An 18,479-nucleotide genomic window follows, 5' to 3' on the forward strand; every position below is an offset into this window, starting at 1 on the left:
AATTCACTGAATGTTGTTGCGAAACATTGTCAGGCCCTCTTCTCAGTTTCATCATTATTATTATTGAACTTGTCGATTCATAGACTCCATAGACTTTGTCACCATGGACCAATGCTGTCCTGACAATGGGCTGTTCTGCTTCACACTGGAAGTTGTCTCCATTATAGATCACAGCAACAGAAATATAAGCATGAATATGTTGTTTGTCCGTTACTGTACTGGAGTGAAAAGCCCAAAACTAATATCGTATCCAGGCTTGCAAAGATGCTGAACGCACGCATATCGCTGATCAAATTACTGAGAGCACGGAGAAAATTCCAGAAGATCCCAACAGGTCAGCTAACATCTTTTGAAATGACGGAACAGCCGGCCTTTCGGGCCGCGAACCTTCTTCAAGTCAATTAAAGCTCCGTCAAGTAACTGAGCTCCATGAACAGAAGCGGAATTTCCCGTGTCCAGTCATTTCAATTCAAATCCCCAATCCCGGTGCGACATGTCGGTATATGAGCTCCTCTGGTGCCTCGATGAGGCCACTCACAGACGGCAGGGGTAACCGCACATATTCCGCCGTGGTAACCTCAAATTGTATGGCACAAACATGGATGTCTCTATTTTCCAGTGTTTCATCCTCCTGTTTCCATTTTCCTCATTTTCCACTCTGGCATTTTAATCTCCTCGTCATTTACCTACTACTTCCGCCTAATGCACCATCCCTACTTCCCTTTCTCCCATGATCCACTCTCCTCTCATATCTGATTCATTCTTCCGCAGCTCTGTGCCTTCTTCACATCACTTTCCAATCACTTAGTATGTCCTTCTTACCCAACCATCTGGCTTCACGTATCACCTTCTAACGTTCCTCCCTCCCGCTTCCCCAACGATTTTATTCCGGCATCTTTCCACTTAATGTCCAGCTCTGTTGACGGGTCGCGGCCCGAACAGTCAACTATTTATTCATTTCCAAAGAATCATTGCTAAATATTTCTATTTTTACCCCGATCCCCAGCCCGACACATTTTTACATAATCTCCGCCTCTGCCAGGATAAGGTCACTTTCAGGTTGGAGGAGGAACACCTTTTATTCCGTCTAAGCAACGACCAATCATAAGGCGTGAACTTAAATGTCTCTAAATTCCATTATTTCCCCATCTGGCTGACGGCCCGCTTCGTTTCCCCACTCTAACCTCTTCTCCTGTACTGCCTCGGTTCACAAGCATGATTCCGGGAATGAAGAGGTTAACATTTGAGGAGAGTTTGGCAACTTTGGGCCTGAAATCACTAGAACTTAAAAGAATGCGTGGCGATCTCATTGAAACCTGCCGAATGTTGAAAGGAGTAGATAGGCTGGATATGTAGAGGATCTTTCATCCGACGGACGTATCTGGAACAGGAGGGCGGGGGAGGCCAAGTCCGTGGGTATATTTGAGATGGAAGTTAATCCTTCCCTGCTTGGTCAAAACATCAAATCATATGGCCAGAATAGAGGTGTATAGGGTTGAGTGGGATCCGTGATCAGACATGATGGAATGGCGGATAGACTCAATGGGCCGAATGGTCTAAATCTGCTCATATTCTTTTTGGCTGAACCTCAGCTCCGTATTCATTTACATAGATGTTGCCTGACCTACTGAGTGGTCCGGCATTCCTGGTTGTCCTCTTCCCCCTCCACCCAATCCTCTTGTTCTGACATCTTCCCCCATCATTTTTGCAGCCCAAAACTGGGTCGCGGTCTAAAGGGCAAATGTTTATTCATTTCGATAAAAGCTGACTGACGTGCTGAGATCCTTCAGCATTCTGTGTGTGCATCAAATTGATGCAGTCCGTCACAAGGTAAAGCAGCTCTTATCGAAGCTCACGGCAGTATGAAGCAAAGTAATTCAATCACCGCATGCAGGATCGTCCAATCAGTGCAAACGAATGAAATTACAGAGCTTCTGTATTCACTACATCTGATCCAACAATGACAGACCAGAGTTCTTTGACTTATTCAACATTGAGAGTGTTCAGTTCCCATACTACCTTAGAATTTGCTCAGGCAGCGTAGGAACATATGGCAGGAAGGCAGAGGGCTTCCAGCTCGAGTCGCTGGATGGTAAAGTTGTCATCTGTCTCCCTTCACTCTTAGAGAGCAATGAAATTTTGAATAACCGCACCGAGATCCCGACGCCAAGCGCAGTGCGACACCAACCGCATCTACACCCCATCGCCAGGCACATCCCAGAACTGGATCCAAAATCAGAAATACTCCTGCTACTCGGAAGAGACGTTCTCCGGTGCACAAGGTCAGGCAGCAGGTCAATGGACCACACGACACCTCCTTTGCCCAAAGCCTGGATCTGGGCTGGGTGGTGATAGGAGAGGTGTGCCTTGGCAATGTATACAGACAAATAGTTAACACATTCAAGACCAACATGCTGGAGAGTGACCGCCATTGAATTTTTCAACCCTACAGAAGTTTCATGTGCATGCAGAAAGCACGACAAGGCTTTCACAAGGGTGGTAAAGTAACCGACAAGACTCTGGGATAGTTAGTCTTCGCTCAAACTGAGCATGATAATAAACTTGCTCATCCAGCACAAGACGACATCTTCTTAAAAATAATGGACCCCAGGTGTTCAGAGACGAAACAAACAACTGAGTTGCCCGACTACCTTTCAGAGAACCAGGACAGCGCTTCCCAAGCAACGAAGAACAGTCAGTCAAGCTGTTCAGATCTTTGCAACGAACCCTGAAAAGGATACTTGAGATGCAGCAACAATAGGTAGCATTCATGGAGAAGATCTTCGCTAATGGAAAGGCCGAGGTAGCACCGTCACTGAGGGGTGCTGGTACCTCCCAACGTTTGAGGTTTACCACCCACAAAAGCCCAATCAGATCAGGGTGGTCTTTGACTCCAGTTCTCAGTGCGCTGGTACCTCACTTAATGACGTGCTCCTCACAGGCCCCGATCTCAACAATTCCCTTCTTGGGGTCCGGCTGCGCTTCCGGAAGGAGAAGGTCGCAATTCTAGCGGACATCTAGCAGATGTTCCATTGGTTCTTAGTACAGGAAGACCATAGAAATTCCCTCATTTCATCAGAGAGGGCGCAGAGGAGCACGGCGATGACACCGTTATGTTTGGAGAAATGCACTTCTATGTCGACGACGGCTTGATATCACTACAGAAAGAAGACGAAGCAATCGATCTGCTCCGACATACACAAGCCTCACTCGCTGAGTCAAACCTCCGCACGCACAAGTTCGCATCAAACTGTCAGGCAGTAATGGAGACTTTCCACACGGTGACTGTGCTCCGGCAATCAAAGACCTAGATCTAGATGGAGAAACCATACCCACACAAAGGAGTTTGGGCCTCCTTTGGGAGATTACAACTGATACATTCACGTTCTCCGTGCAGACCGCGATCAAGCCATTCACCCGCCGTGGAGTTCTCTCCACTGTCAACAGTGTTTTCGATAGCTTGGGTCTACTGGCGCCAGTTACGATCCAAGGAAGAGCCCTTCTCAGGGAACTTAACTCTGAGCTCTCCGACTAGGATACTCCCCTACCCGTGGACAAGCAAATGGGAGGCTTGGAGAGATTCACTTCGAGATCTAAAACAGCTTCATTTCCGACGTTGGTACACTGCGGACGAATTGGCCCAGACAAATGACGTAATCCTTAAAGGAACTCAAAGAGCAGCCATTGCAAATGGGTTTTCGGCCCTCCAAGCTAATAAACCAATACCAAAGGACAGCCCTTTGAGGAAACTCAACCCGATCCTGAAGTACGATCTTATTTGCAATGGAGGCAGTTTAATACACTCTCGCATTTCAGCTGAAGAAAAGAGCCCAGTAATCCTGCCCAAAGACAGTCACTTGTCCTTACTGCTTACGCGCCATCACCATGAACAGGTAAGGCATCAAGGCCGTCACCTGACGGAAGGAGCAATCCGGGCAGCGGGACTGTGGAACTTGGGAGGGAAAACAGTGATCAATTCGGTACTCCACAAATGTGTAACCTGCAGGAAACTGCGAGGGAAGATGTAAGTTCAACGTAAGGCGGACCTCCCACCAGAACGCCTTGAAGCCTGCCCTCCTTTTACGCATGTGTGACTCGATGTATTTGGTCCCTGGACTATCACCAGTAGACGCAGTAGAGGAGGACAAGCAGAGAGCAAACGGTGGGCCATCATATTCAGCTGCACTAGTTCGAGAGCGGAACACATTGAAGGCATTGAATCTTTCGATACATCCAGCTGCATTAATGCTCTCAGGCGCTTCTTTGCACTAAGAGGCCCTGCAAAAAGTTAAGGTCTGATTGCGACACGAACTTTGTTGGAGTGTCCAAGGAGCTCAGGATGGACAAAACGGTGCAAAGGTACCTCAGTCAGCAGGGATGCAACTGAGAGTTCAACACACCATACGCCTCTCACATGGGAGGCGCATGGGAGCGGATGATTGGTATCGCCAGAACGATCCTTGATTCAATGTTTCTGCAGCAACGCACCCGACTGACCCATGAAGTACTATGCACACTAATGGCAGAGATCACAGCGATTATAAATGCACGATCACTCCTAGCTGTCTCTTCTGACCCGGAAAACCCCTTCATACTCTCGCCATCAATGCCCCTTACGCAGAAGACAGGAGCTCCTCCTCCACCTGGGGTCTTCTACGATAAGGATTGTACACAAAACAATGGAGGCAGGTTCAGGCGCTCGCAAATCAGTTCTGGTCTCGTTGGAAATATCAATATCTGCCTTTGTTGCAACACACAGGAATCTTCAAGTTGGAGATTTAGTCCTGCTCATGGACAAGTAGACCGCCCGTAACTGCTTGCCAACGGCCAGAATCACCACCACTTTCCCTAATAGGGATGAACATGTCAGGAAGGTTGATTTGAAAACTTCCGACCAAGTTGATGTGAAAACATACCAAAGGCCAGTTGCAGAAGTCATTCTACTTCTACCTAAGAACTGATTTAGAGATTGAAGTTTGTATTTTGTTCGTAGTGACCTTACAAAGGTCAGGCGGGGAGTGTGTCGCCCTTAAGGCATTCGTTTAGTTTATTATATTTTCGCTTTAGTAATTCGTTTGTAATCGTTTTCCAGTTAAAGTTATGGTTGTTGTAAGTAAATTCGTTGTCTGTGAAATATCGCGGCGTGTGATGATGTCACACCCGATTTTTTGGCGTCTTGAGTGAAAATACCCGTTTGGAGAAACGGGAAGGAGGGGGCTTCTGTCTGCAGGATCAGTGCGGGAAAAGTTTTCATTCTACTCACTAGAAACATCATAGAAGCAACGCCGTAATTTCATAAGATAATCGATATTTTGAAGTAAAAAATGTTAGCACTGATTCTGTTAAAAGTAATGTCGGTTGATAAAGTGTATGTTCTTTGTTATTTAAAGGGTTGTGGATAGTTTGTGCTGAAGTGTATTTCAAGCCAGTCGATGGCGCAGGTAGATTCTGACTGTGTGTTGGACTTTAATGTAATATAGTTTGCAGTTTTATTTTTTACAAGTATTTATGATGTAACTGCTATGCCAAGAAGGAAACAAATTCTGTATATATTTTGTATTGTTTTATCAACAGTTTTCACCATACGTTAATGTGGAAGAGTGAACAGTAAACGGTTAATCTTACTGGGATCGCGCCTCATTTAACTTCGGTTTATACTTGGTGTTTAGTTCAGAGTTTTTACCCCTGTGAGAGAACACTACACTCTTGATATATATTTTGTGCTGCGTGTTGTCACCGATTGTATATTTGCAAGAGTGCCCATTGTGCGAACAGCCGTGTTGCCATTTGGAACTGTGCTGCACGCTGTGCAATCTGAGCTCCTGCATACATATGATTCGTTACGCCACGATTCAAAGAGAACGGAACAGTTGTAGGAGATGGTGACATGTCGCCTCACACGAAATTAGATGCACTCAGCGCCCATATCTCAATGCATTTTGACCCATAGCCACAAGTCTACCCAGAATCATGAGGGATTAACAGTGAATGCCAGCAAAGCTTTCACTCCACTGAAAAAAGAACAACAATACTGTTATTTCCTCCAATGCATTAAAAAAAATCTTGAATGTAAAATAAAGGAACTGCATCCCAGTTTTAGCACTGCATGAGCACATGTGGTGTGTTACCCACGTAATATGTGCATGAGAATATTGTAAGCAATGTCTACTCATATCAACTACAATGCCAGTTTTGGCCAATCTCATTTGCTGTACATAAAGGCACTGTGGACTGTCCATATCACTTTGCTGGAAATAGGAATTTCTATCATGTTGAACTTCCATTGAATAACTTTCTCGTTTCACATGCTGTTGTTTCTAAATTCTGTTGCAGAGTAATGCAACGATTAGCACTAATTAATATAAATAACTATACATCATGTGCAACACACGCACATCAGTCTTTTTGTTCCGTATAAATATATGTCTATATTCTTGTTCTTAACACTCATAAATATTGTATATGCAGATTTATGTCAGTCTCATAGTTAGTGCACAAGACAGTGACCAATTATTAAGAAAACTGCAGACATATAATGTGAATTCACATATATATCATTATTATTTTGCTAATCCTACATTTGATTTTTTTCCTATCAATAACTACGATGTCATGAATAATTTGTTTCATTTTTTGGATTCTTGTAATTTGTCATTGATGCATAATTTATTAAATAAAACTTCCTGAATACAATTATGTTCTCTGTGCATCCAATGAGATAATTTACTGAAAAGCACAAGTGTGCGTCAATGCAACCGATCATTGTTATTAACAACGTTCCTTCGCTTTGCAAACTGTAAGGGAAGATTTTATTTTTACCAAGTAATGAAAAACCAAGTGGCGAATAATTATTTAGAACGTGTAACTGAAAAATCTTCAGTGGAAAATATTGTATAATCTACCTTTCTCAACATTTCAATGCAGATTTGAAACTCACCCATTTCCTTTAGTTGGTTACTAGTTCCTGGATTTATGTCAGCATTTCAGTTTGCCATTAGATACATTCCTCCTTACTGAATTATTGTTCAATTATGTACATCACCATGCTGACGAAGCAGGTTTGCCTGATAGATCTATCACTAAGCCAAATACGATCACTAGTCAAGGGCTGCATCGCTGTGATGCATCTGCGTCTCCTAACCAGAAAATAGTGTAATTTTCATACCACAGTGTCAAGATCTATCCTGTAGACTTTGTCTCATTCATGGATTCACAATGTAAGGCAGTCATTTCAAATAATGATACTTGAATGAAATGAGAAGTCAGTACATTATCTTTGCATGCATATTGAGGGTATTAACGAACACATTTGTCAAACGACGTTAATAGAAATCAGAGAATCATCAGCGAGCATGATAGTGTTACCCAAAAAGATGAGGGTGATACATGTCAGTTTTACATTCCTTTCATTCAATCACAATGATGGGAAACTGAAGGACGACAACGATGTGAAATGTAAGATGCGATCGGCACCTTACCTTAACCCTTTTGTCCCAGGGAATTTTAATAGTAAGATATTGTTATTGATTAACTGGCACTGACCCGTGGAAAGACATTTCCACTTGACACATACTTGAATGAAAGAAGCACTCTGCAAATGACCTTGTCTAAGAGCAAGGCAGTATTCATAGAGGTATCAATAATTACATACATGAAGAGTGTGCTAATCATTTGCATTGAGAAGTTTGTAACATCTAATTCAGCATAACTTCCAGCGTTCAAAATCAGGGGTAATCAAGCTAGAGAATTTCTAAAAAGCATAATAGCTCAAAAGATATTTTGTTTTCGATATTTTAAAACAAGACATGATCAACAAATTACTGTGGTATTCTCTATTTATTCGACCATAAATCCGAGCTGTAAATCTTAACACAGTATATTCAGTAAGGATACAGTGAAGTAACTGCAAACAAAACAGATTTCCTCTCTTAATATTTATTGAAGAAGACAAATTAAGTGTGTAGTTTTCAAGGTAGATTATTTTTCTGGAATCCATTTATTAAAATAATATCAAATGAATTATCTTATTTTGCATGTAGCATCTCTTCCTGAGGTTTAGTAAATGGTGCTCAAGTGTATGTGGGAATTAAAATTCCATACAGATGCAGCATGACAAAAGTACAATCCCTTCACTGCCAACTGAACACAATAACTCTTTTTATATTTGTTTGGTACAGGTGGCAGGTTTTGGAGAGAACATATTTCTAGATACACAGATATCTGATACACTGTTTCTTATTGATGTTTAGGTGGATGAAATGCTTCTGTATATTCCTTGCAGTTATCAAAGCCCTTTAGTGTTCATTCCTTCCTCTCCCTCTTTGAGTTGGTTGCCCTCTTTCTCCAAGCCCTGACCTCATTCTTAATCACAAAAGAAGAATGATTCCGAATCCCCTTCATATCTGGGATGAACTGGTTTCTGCAGAACCAAAAGACAAAACACAGGCACACCAATCTCGGTGCACTAGCCCAAGTCGAGGAAATCAAGAAACAAACAAACCCCTGAGACATCCTATTCACAGCAAGCAGAAAACAATCAACAGCTTCGAGACTCCTCAGGACCCACTTTCCTTTTCAAAATTGGACAGTTATTTCAGAATATCCCGACGTGCAATGGGAATAAAATCTTTCATTCCTTTAGACATCGATACAAAGGTTCAATCCTTTCGTCATTGTGATAAGTGTCTATGCAGTGCGGTGATGCAGTCCTATTTATCCCAAGACACTTGCACTGATAACAGTACACCTTCTAACACAGCAGGCTATCTTGAAATACTCATAAATTTTTTGAGGAATCCAGCTTAGTTGAGAATACGCTGAGAGATTTGATTTTTTTTCTAATTACTGAACTGGAAATCCACAAAAGTTTGGTTGTGTCTAATGTTTTCTCTTAGGCAGTGTACAGGGAATGATGTGCCAAACCACGAAGCTTTTGTCTTCCGCAGGCACCAGTTTCTCACAGATATGGGGGGGGGGGGTGGGGGCTTGGATTAGCAGGTATTCTTTCTGTATGCCGAATGAGCAGAGAGCATAGAGAAAAGAACAAGCTGTTTGATGAGAGAGGAAGCTGCAGGAGACAGTGCGGGAAGTCCCTTTGAAGAAGGGCTCTTATACGCAAAATATTCAGGAGCAATTCTCTGAAAATCAGTTAAAGAACCATCTGCCAGTCATTGGTGGCTCAGTAAAGATGCTCTCACTCAAATCTGTCACATTCTGCAGTCTTAATTAGAAGCTCAAACCAGAAGAGGCAATGCACTGGCTGTCACCTGCGTAGCTGTGAGTTTCCAATGCCAGAGAAGCAAGAATGAAAACTATGAATAGCTTTGTGCAAGCTTCTTCACTATGCAGCGTGATCAGTCCACAACTCTGCAGATGTCAGATTTAAGTTCTAGATGCCAATCGGGCATCCAGAAACCCCTTGTGTAATGGGATCCGTCTATGGCATATGAAAGGCTGGGAAACCCTGATATTCGTGTAACTTGACCAAGAGGAATAAACTCTCTCTTGGTGACCAGACAGTTCACGACCAATTAGTGAATTGACACAACTACATAATGGTGCCTGGAGCTTTTGAGATAGCTAGTGGCTGTACATAATGTTCAGATGCAGTCTGCAGCTGCACCACAAGAACTAACCAAAAATCAGTTATGGGAGTTCAAGTGTTACTGCCTACAACATAGTCTGCAACACAGGGATTGCTGCACACACAAATACCACATTGCTACCAGACAAAACTGTAAACGAGCAAGCAACTGTTGAGTTGCAACAAAGATTCTACTGCCCACACCAGCCAGAAGAAGCTCTCCAATACACAGCAGTAGCTGTTGAAGGGGAACACGAGGGGAAACTTTTTATCACTCAGAAAGTTCTTTGAGTGGGAAAGGAGCTGCCAGCTCAAGGGGTACATGAAAGCTCAATTTGAATATTTAAGAGAAGTTTGGATGGGTTCATGGATGGTAGAGGTATGGAGGGCTATGGTCCTGGTGCAGGTCGATGGGAGTAGGAAGTTTAAATTGTGTGGTCCCCCCTCGATGGGCTGAATGGTCTGTTTCTGTGCTGTACTTTTTGATAATTCTATGTCCCGAATTCTGCTGTGTGTCTCACAGTCTTCCCTTTCCAGGGGTTCTGCATTTGTTAACCAGTTCCGTGTCAAGCAGCTAGACGCTAAGAGAAAGTTGTGGTGAGGGTTGTAGTTCAGAAGCAGAAGGGGAACAAGAAGAAAGAGAAAAAGAAGCAGCATGCTTGGCCAGGTTGAGTGCTCATCCATTTCAGTACCAATTCGTTCAACTGCAGTAGTAAAACACATCCTCATTCACTATTCTACAAAAACGTGTTTAGCTGCAACATGAAATACAAACCAATACAAACTAAATATTCCAAACCGGTTTTATCAATCCAATCTTGGCAAGTGGAATAAGAACACTTTTTTACCCTTATTGTCTTTACCTATGTGGATGGCGACAGAATCGCTCCAGTGGTCAGCTGGAGCAGACAGAGGCTAACAGCACAAGTCCGTCACCATAAAAATCTAACTTACTTATCCAAAGATAGGTAAGAAGGTAGAAAACAAAATTTCCTTGACAGAAGTCGTCTTAAGTAAATAATACTGACGCACATAAGTGGAGACGAAATAGAGTTTGTGAGGAAGGAAATACAGTTGTCTGCTGATGGAGACACCTCCCTCTTCCTTATTAGGAAGAGAGAAAACCTGCGATATGTCGAAGTCTGGCTGAAACTTGAAGTCTTTGGGGTAACTGCAAGTCTGTGTCTTTGCTATTGTTTTGCTCACACTTGACTGCTTGGTGGCGGCGCAAATTATTTCTTTTGTCGTTGGGGGAGGGGGGATTATTGCTTGCAACTGCTTATGCACGGGAGGGGGACTTTGGTCTTCTCGTGTTTAACTGTCGTTTATTCTCTGGGGCACTTTTTTGTTTTGGTGGATTTTTCCTAACAAAGCATTTCAGGATGTATATTGCATGCATTCCTCTGACATTAAATTAGACCTTTGAAACTTTGATGGAATTATTGAAGAAAGTTGGGAGCAGATTCATGCAGAGCAAAATCAACGGTAGTACTGGCTGGGCTGAATGTAAGGAACTTTAGTGAAGGAGACTGCAAATGGCTTTGGTGTGCAATTGTCGGTCTATAAGGCTGTCTCTGAGCTGTACCCTCCCTTCAAGATTGGCATCATTTCTGATGAGAAGGGCCCCTGATTATCCTGTGAGGCTTGGATATTCCTTCTTATAATGACAAGACAACTGGCAGAATGAAAATGGTGGGATAATGAATGCAGTCTTTACTGCACAATGCCACTGCTGCTCCCTCCACATGACAGTCCAGCTACCCTAGCCCTGTGAACGAGATGAGATTGTTATTTTGCTACAACATCCTGTCATTGCTTTCGAACATTATTATTCTCACCATTTTGGCCACATCCTGAGTTTAGACAGTGAAAATCTGAGCTTTCACATCACACACATACACTTGGTTGGCGTTTGCCTCTGCTGCATCAGGATTTGAGATATGAGTTGCAAGGCACTGGGTCATCAACCCAAAATGAAATTATTCAGCACTTCTGTGAATCAGTGGATGGGCTCCAATCTCTTTGCAAGGTTAATGTGCATTCCTCTATGCTCTTTGACATTGCTCACATGTTTTCTGGAATCAGGAAAATCACTCGTCTAACATTCTTAACAGTGAAAGTCATTACTTAAATCCACTTTTCTCGAAACTTTCTGTGACCTACTGAATGAATCGTACATCCGCAGCCCAAGGTGCAGGCCGCTTGCCCAGAGTTACTCCACATGCAAAGGTACACCGCTGACCCCATTTCTAAACAATGCACTCGATTTTATTACTGACTGAGTGAGTCGGTGCCATCATTTAAATTCCTTTCCATCACCACTTTACTAGAGTGTGATTCTTGGACAGCTGAAATGGACTAACTGAAAGAAGAGATAGTGAGAGATTTGAAAGTGGGAGGGGAGGAGACATCCGACATGATAGGAGAAGACAGGATGGGGAGGGGATAAAGCTCAGAGCTGGAAAGTTGATTGGCAAAAGGGATACCAGGCTGTAAAAGGGAGAGGATCAGGAGATGAGAGGCTGGAAAAAAAGAAAGGGGCAGTGGAGCCCTGGAGAGAGATGGAGAGCAGGCAAGGAGTATTGTTTGAGGGACAGAGAGAGAGAAATGAGATAGTGAAAGAAAAAAAGGGGAAATAAATAAATGAATAAACAAACAAATAAATGAATAAATAGATAGACAGATAAATAGAGAGATAGATAGATAGATAGATAGATAGATAGATAGATAGATAGATAGATAGATAGATAGATAGATAGATAGATAGATAGATAGATAGATAGATAGATAGATAGATAGATAGATAGATAGATAGATAGATAGATAGATAGATAGATAGATAGATAGATAGATAGATAGATAGATAGATAGATAGAGAGAGAGATAGATAATTAAGCGGATAGATAGATAAACGAATGAATGAATAAGGGATGGAGTAAGAAGGGGAGGAGGGGCATTAACGATGTTAGAGAAATCAATCTTCATGCCATCAAGTTGGAGGCTACCCTGATGGAATATAAGGTGTTATTCCTCCAACCTGTCTCATCTTGACAGTAGACGATGCGTGGATAGACATATCAGAATGGGAATGGGACGTGGAATTAAAAGCTATGGCCACTGGGAGATCCTGCTTCCTCTGGCGGACAGAGCGTCGGCGTTCAGTGAAACGGTCTCCCAGTCTGCGTCGGTTCTCGGCAATATATAGAAGGCCGCACTGGGAGCACCCCACCACCAAGTACATCTTTCCGCAACCCCCCCCCCCCCACCAAGTTTCTGTTTTCCGCAGAGATCCCTCCCCATGCGATTCCCTTGTCCATTCATACACCCTATCAATTCCCACAGATCTCCCTCCCTGCACTTATCATTGTAAGCGGAACAAGTGCTACACCTGCTCTTATACCTCCTCCATCGCAATCATTCATGGCCGCAGACAGTCCTTCCAGGTGAGGCGAAAATTGATCTGTGAGTCGACCTGTGTGGCAAAATGCGTCCGGTGCTCCCGATGCGGCCGCTGCCTGTTCTCGTGCTTTTCCTTGTGTCTCTTCCTGTCCTTTGCCTCGCACAGCCGAGGAGTATCTCGCCCAGCTCGGTGCTGGAGGTCCCTCGTCCTGTGTTGGAGTCCCTTGTCCCGTCCATGTGCCTCTTCCTGTCCTTATACATCGCGCAACCCAGGGCAACATGCCCCAGCCCGGTGCTGGAGTTCCTCCGCCCAGTCCTGGAGTCTCACGTCCAGTCCGTTCACCACGCCACGACCTGAGGCCGCGTCTTGTCCTCGCCTAGATCCGGGGCCCAAGCCCGAGTCAAGACCCAGGATTCGGGTGCAAGTCCAGTCTCGGGCTCGGAGCCCTAGCCCAGGCTACAAGTTCCAAGTTCCACGTCCGGGTCCCTTGTTCCTAGTCCAAGTCCTAGAGCAGGCCCGAAATCCTAGTCTCGTCCCGGGCCTGTGTTAATATCCAGCGTCATGTATTCCTGTCTTCCCTTGCTTTCTTGACACACCTAGCTCTGTTCCTAGTCCCTCAGTGGCTGTGCCATTCATTTAGGTCCGCCACCAACGCCCCCCCCCCCCTATACCAAGTGATTAAGATTCGAAGCAACCTATCAGAACTACTAACTAAAAGGTAATGTAGTGGGTATCCATTAGAAGCACAAAGTTATTAAAAGTACAAAATACATTTTTTGATACTGAGTAATGTTATAAAAATGAACATTACCCCTTAAATGTGCCTATGTTTAATTTTATAATTCTGTCTAATGGCATTTATTGGAGCATTGGTTAATTGGAGCAGCCGCTTTTTTTGGACAATAAATGAAAAAAAAAATCAAAAATAAATGAATTTCTCTGTTTATTTGGGAAAATATGCCACTTATTTGGGCAGGAATCTGTTGCCAAACAGGTCCTAACTAGCGTCAGTCACATGCAAGTATGCGGCCAATATACACTACGCCGTAATTAAAGCAACCATTTTAAGTGGCTTCACTTGTGTGTTCGTATTCAAAAAGCAGTGATTATTGTCTTTGATCGTAGGCAAATGATAAACAGTAAGACAATTTGGAACCGTTTTGCTCACTGCGGTTTCAAGCATTCAGGCTTGCGGATGCCAGAGACGGCTGGGGAGAAGTTAAGCGATTTCAAATCTTCATCTAGTTCGGTACTATGATTAGTTTAAAAGTATCAGCAATCATCTGGAATGTTACAATTAAAATAAGGATTTGGAGGTTCCAATCATCGATAGCACTGTTTGAAAGCTGTCCACAATCTGCACTTGGTGTCTCTGATGATTTTCCTTATTTACAGTCAATCAAAAGAACACGTCAGTGTACACTTAGTGATCTCCACCATAATAATTAGGAACTAATACAGTTTTATATACCGTAGTGATTTTTGTTGTGTTCTAATTTATTCAGTATTTCCTCTAAATACATAGTTTGTTACTTATTCAAAAGGTAGTTTGTCTATTTCCATGAAGCTTTGGCTCATTAGTGCAGCCGTTTAATCGGGCCAAAATGTACAATTCCCAGTGTGCCCCAATTAACTGGAACGCACTATACTTGAAACTTGGGCAGATTCATTTACGATTTCACACAGAAACTTTATAATAAACAGCACACTCGTCAATTAAACAAAAATTAGAAATTCATTGGACATAACTCAAGTGTGCTTTCACCATATTACATACAATGACTAATTGAGCCATACCTCGGCGTGTTGAACATTTTACTTACATACATTTGTGATAAACATTTTGAAAGTCATCTATAAGATGTGTAAAATGTTCATGGAGATGAGCTTGCTGTTGATTTTATCTTGTTGCACCAATGTTTTTATATTGACAGAAGAGAAGATGTTTGAAGGTTTTCTTGAAGGTAGCATTGCATAGTGCATAGCAGGCTGGGTTGAGAGTACTGTTGATGTAACAGAGCCAGTATCCAATAGTCCATAAAGTGTTAGGAACGCAGACTGAACATAACGTGTTAATGAGACTGTATGGGGTCCAGGTAATGATACATGCCAGCAGAATAGCCAAGATGGTCCTGGTCACCTTATTCTCCCGGGTTACAGCTCCCCTCTTTTTCTCAACAGGGGTCTTTGTCATTTTAATGATGATGTGGGCTGCGGTAAGCTCTCTGGCTTTACCATTCTTGGTGCTGTTTTCTGACACCACTTCAACTGTGGTAGCACAGTAGTCACTCTTTTGGGATTTCGTGATGACCTTTATGCTGGAGCTGCCGTTGCTAAAATGTCTTTGTGTGGTGGAGACATTTGTGCTCTCATCCATCTTTCCTTCCTCCTTCTGGATGGAAGGGACGACACTGAGGGAAGTCGAGGGATTTGAGACCACCTTTTCCTCTACTTGGCCGCAATGATCCGTCATTACTTCACCAGCTGCCTTGCCATTTTGTACTTTGACATTCTGCAACCCTTCAGGTGCACTTGAAATGTTGTTATTCGGTTTCATTGTTTTGCCTCGCACTGGACTGGGAGAAATGGTGCCTTTGTTGGACTCTGTCTCCTTCTTATCCTTCTTGATCCGACTCTTGCTAGCACGGGATATGTGCACATACAAAATAGTCATGGTAATAACCGGTAGATAGAAGGATGCTATTCCAGTGCCAAAAGTGGCAACTGGATTTGAGAAGAATTGTACATGACACTCACCCTCTTCAACTGTCCGCCCACCTACAATGAACTGCCAGAAGAGAATGGCAGGGCCCCACAGGATAAATGACAGCACCCAAGCAGCTGCAATCATCATCCATGCCATCTTGGTGGTTCTCTTCACAGGGTAGCTGAGAGGCTTTGTCACACAGAAGTATCGGTCAAAGCTGATGATAAGAAGGTTCATGACAGATGCATAACTAACAACATAATCTAGAGCCAGCCACAAATCACACACCACTGGGCCCATAGGCCAGTAGCCAAAGACGATGTAAATGGTGTAAAGGTTCATGGAGAACACACCAACAATCAAATCAGCAGAGGCTAAGCTGAAAATAAAATAGTTGTTAATTGTTTGTAGCTGTCTATTCACTTTGATAGAAAGCATAACCAGAATGTTTCCGATAATGGTCACCAGACTCAAAGATAATGTTACAATCACAATGAAGATTACTTCAACTGTTTTGTAAGCGCTCCCTCTTTCAATGTATGTTCGGTTGCTGAGAGATGAATTTGTCTGCGTTAAATTAGACATCCTTTCCCTCTGAGTTAGCATTGAAGCGGCCTAAACGTAGAAAATAGTAGAAAAAGGAGAAATATTAGCAAACAAGCAATAAAGGATTTCTAATTGAAGTCTCACCAGCAAGAACACAGAAGACCATTTGCTGAAAAAAAACTTCAAGATTATTGCTGAGGGACTTACTTATAAACAGGAATCACAGAGATCATTTTTGTACGTACAATTAATTATGAATTAATAGTTAATTGCTAGTACCTAAACGAATGAAGATGATGCCCGACATTGTAAAAATGTTTTCATTAGATTGGTCCACCTTTATGCAATTAAAATGATGGAAAACCTCTGATCCCATTGTTCCCTTATGTGCACGTACCTTCAAAGCAAAAACTATATGAATAATAGAAATTTCAGAAAGGACGCAAGAAAAACAGATGCACAGGATCATCCATCTCCTATAGCGTGAACAGCCATCCAGTTTCATAAACTTGCAGTCAAAAGTTGCAATGAAGCAAAGTACCGGAAGGAGAGAAGAATCTGGGATTGAGTTACGTCAGATCAACAGCATGTGTTTCAAAACATAATGCTAAGGAACCATGTTATTGGTGGTTTAACATTGTTGATTTCCCCTAGTTATGAAACCCATGAGAAAGCTAAAAAAACGGTGGTCTAATTTTCTTGAAACTAATAGTCTAAGAGGGGAAGTTATGACTTGTAGAAAAATGATAGTTGATACCTGAAGCTAAGGGGCACCAATATCCTTGTGGGCAGGTTTGCTGGAGATGTGGAGGATAGTTTAAACTAATTAGGCAGGGAGGATGGGACCTGGAATTTTAGGTCTGAAGACGGGGCAGTTGGTAAACAAGTAAATGCAGTGTGTAGTGAGACTGTGAGGAAGGACAGGCAGGTGATAGGGCAAAGTTGCAGTCACTGGGATGAATTGAAGTCTAACATGGTGGCAAAGTCGAAGAGGTTAAAGAATGTATGTCTGAAGGTGTCATAATTGAAAGCTCACTGTACAGTATGTGGAATGAGGTTGAGGTTAGAGTTTGCAGATATGATATCACTGAATCGTTGCTGAAAGAAAATCATAGTTGGGAGATTAACTTCAAAAGACAGATTGTATAGAAAGGACAGGCAGGTTGGTAAAGGGGATGGAATGGCTTTGTTAGTAAAGAATTGAATCAGATCCTTAGAAATAGGAAAACATTGAATTAAAAGATGGAGAATTCTTGTGAGTAATGGAGAAACTGCAAGGGTAAAAAAAGACCCTGATGGGGGTTATATCCAGGCCTTCCAACAGTGGCCTAAAGGTGGGGTACAACTTACAACAGAAGAGGCGTGTAAATTTGGAAATATTACAATAGTCGTGGGGTTTTTCAATATTCAGGTTGATTGAGAAATTCAGGTTGGTGCCGAAGCCCAAGAGATGAAATTTGTAGGAAGCGTACACGTTGGGTTTCTGAAAAACCGCTTGTGGTTGAGGCCACCAGGCGAAAGGCAATTTTGGATTGAGTGCAGTGTTATGAACCAGATTTCATTGGAGTGATTAAGGTAAAGGAACCCTTACGAGTCAGGCATCATAATATGATAAATTCACTCTGGAGTTTGGGAGGGAGAAAATAAAGTCAGATATATTAGTAATTTAGTGGAAAAAAAAGGAACACTGTAACAGAAGCATGAGAGAGGAGCTGACCAAATTTAATTGGAAGGGGCTGTTCCAGGGATTACAGCAGAACAGCAATGGTTGGTGTATCTGAGAGCAATTCAGAAGGCGCCGGATAGATACATCCTCAAGTATTCTAAAGGGAGTATTAGGTAACAGTGGCTGACAACCGAAGTCAAAAACAGCGTAGAGGGAAAAAAAGAGAACAAATAATACAGTAAAAATTGTGGGAAGTTAGAGGATTGTGATGTATTTAAAAAGCTAACAATAATTTATAAAGAGAGATCTGAACGTAAGAGCCAATAATATGATGATACCAAAACAATTATTTCAAAAATATAAAAAGTAAAGGAGAGACGAGAGTGGATATCAGACCACTGGAAAATGATGCAGGCGAAATAGTAATGGGGGAACAGACATGGCAGACAAACTTAATACATATTTTCTGCATGTCCTCACTGTGAAAGACACTAGGAGTTTGTCAAAAATCCAAAAGTATCGGAGGCAGAATTAAGTGCTGTTGCTATTACTAAGAAGAAGGTGCTTTGGAGGTTGA

The 18,479-nt window shown here is 42.5% G+C and overlaps 1 protein-coding gene across 1 annotated transcript; it reads right to left on the bottom strand.

Annotated features, from left to right (window-relative positions):
- Positions 1–14,883: 14,883 nt before the first annotated feature.
- On the bottom strand, positions 14,884–16,275 carry LOC132387020 (muscarinic acetylcholine receptor M2-like). The gene has a single exon (XM_059959384.1). The coding sequence runs from the start codon at positions 16,273–16,275 to the stop codon at positions 14,884–14,886; it is 1,392 nt and encodes a 463-aa protein (XP_059815367.1).
- Between the last annotated feature and the right edge of the window lie 2,204 nt (positions 16,276–18,479).

This window comes from Hypanus sabinus, unplaced genomic scaffold, assembly GCF_030144855.1.
Source record: "Hypanus sabinus isolate sHypSab1 unplaced genomic scaffold, sHypSab1.hap1 scaffold_1485, whole genome shotgun sequence".
NCBI lineage: Eukaryota > Metazoa > Chordata > Chondrichthyes > Myliobatiformes > Dasyatidae > Hypanus > Hypanus sabinus.

Bases quoted from the DNA above. Each gene is read 5' to 3' on its own strand.
- LOC132387020 (XM_059959384.1), bottom strand. From the start codon at position 16,275: ATGTCTAATTTAACGCAGACAAATTCATCTCTCAGCAACCGAACATAC.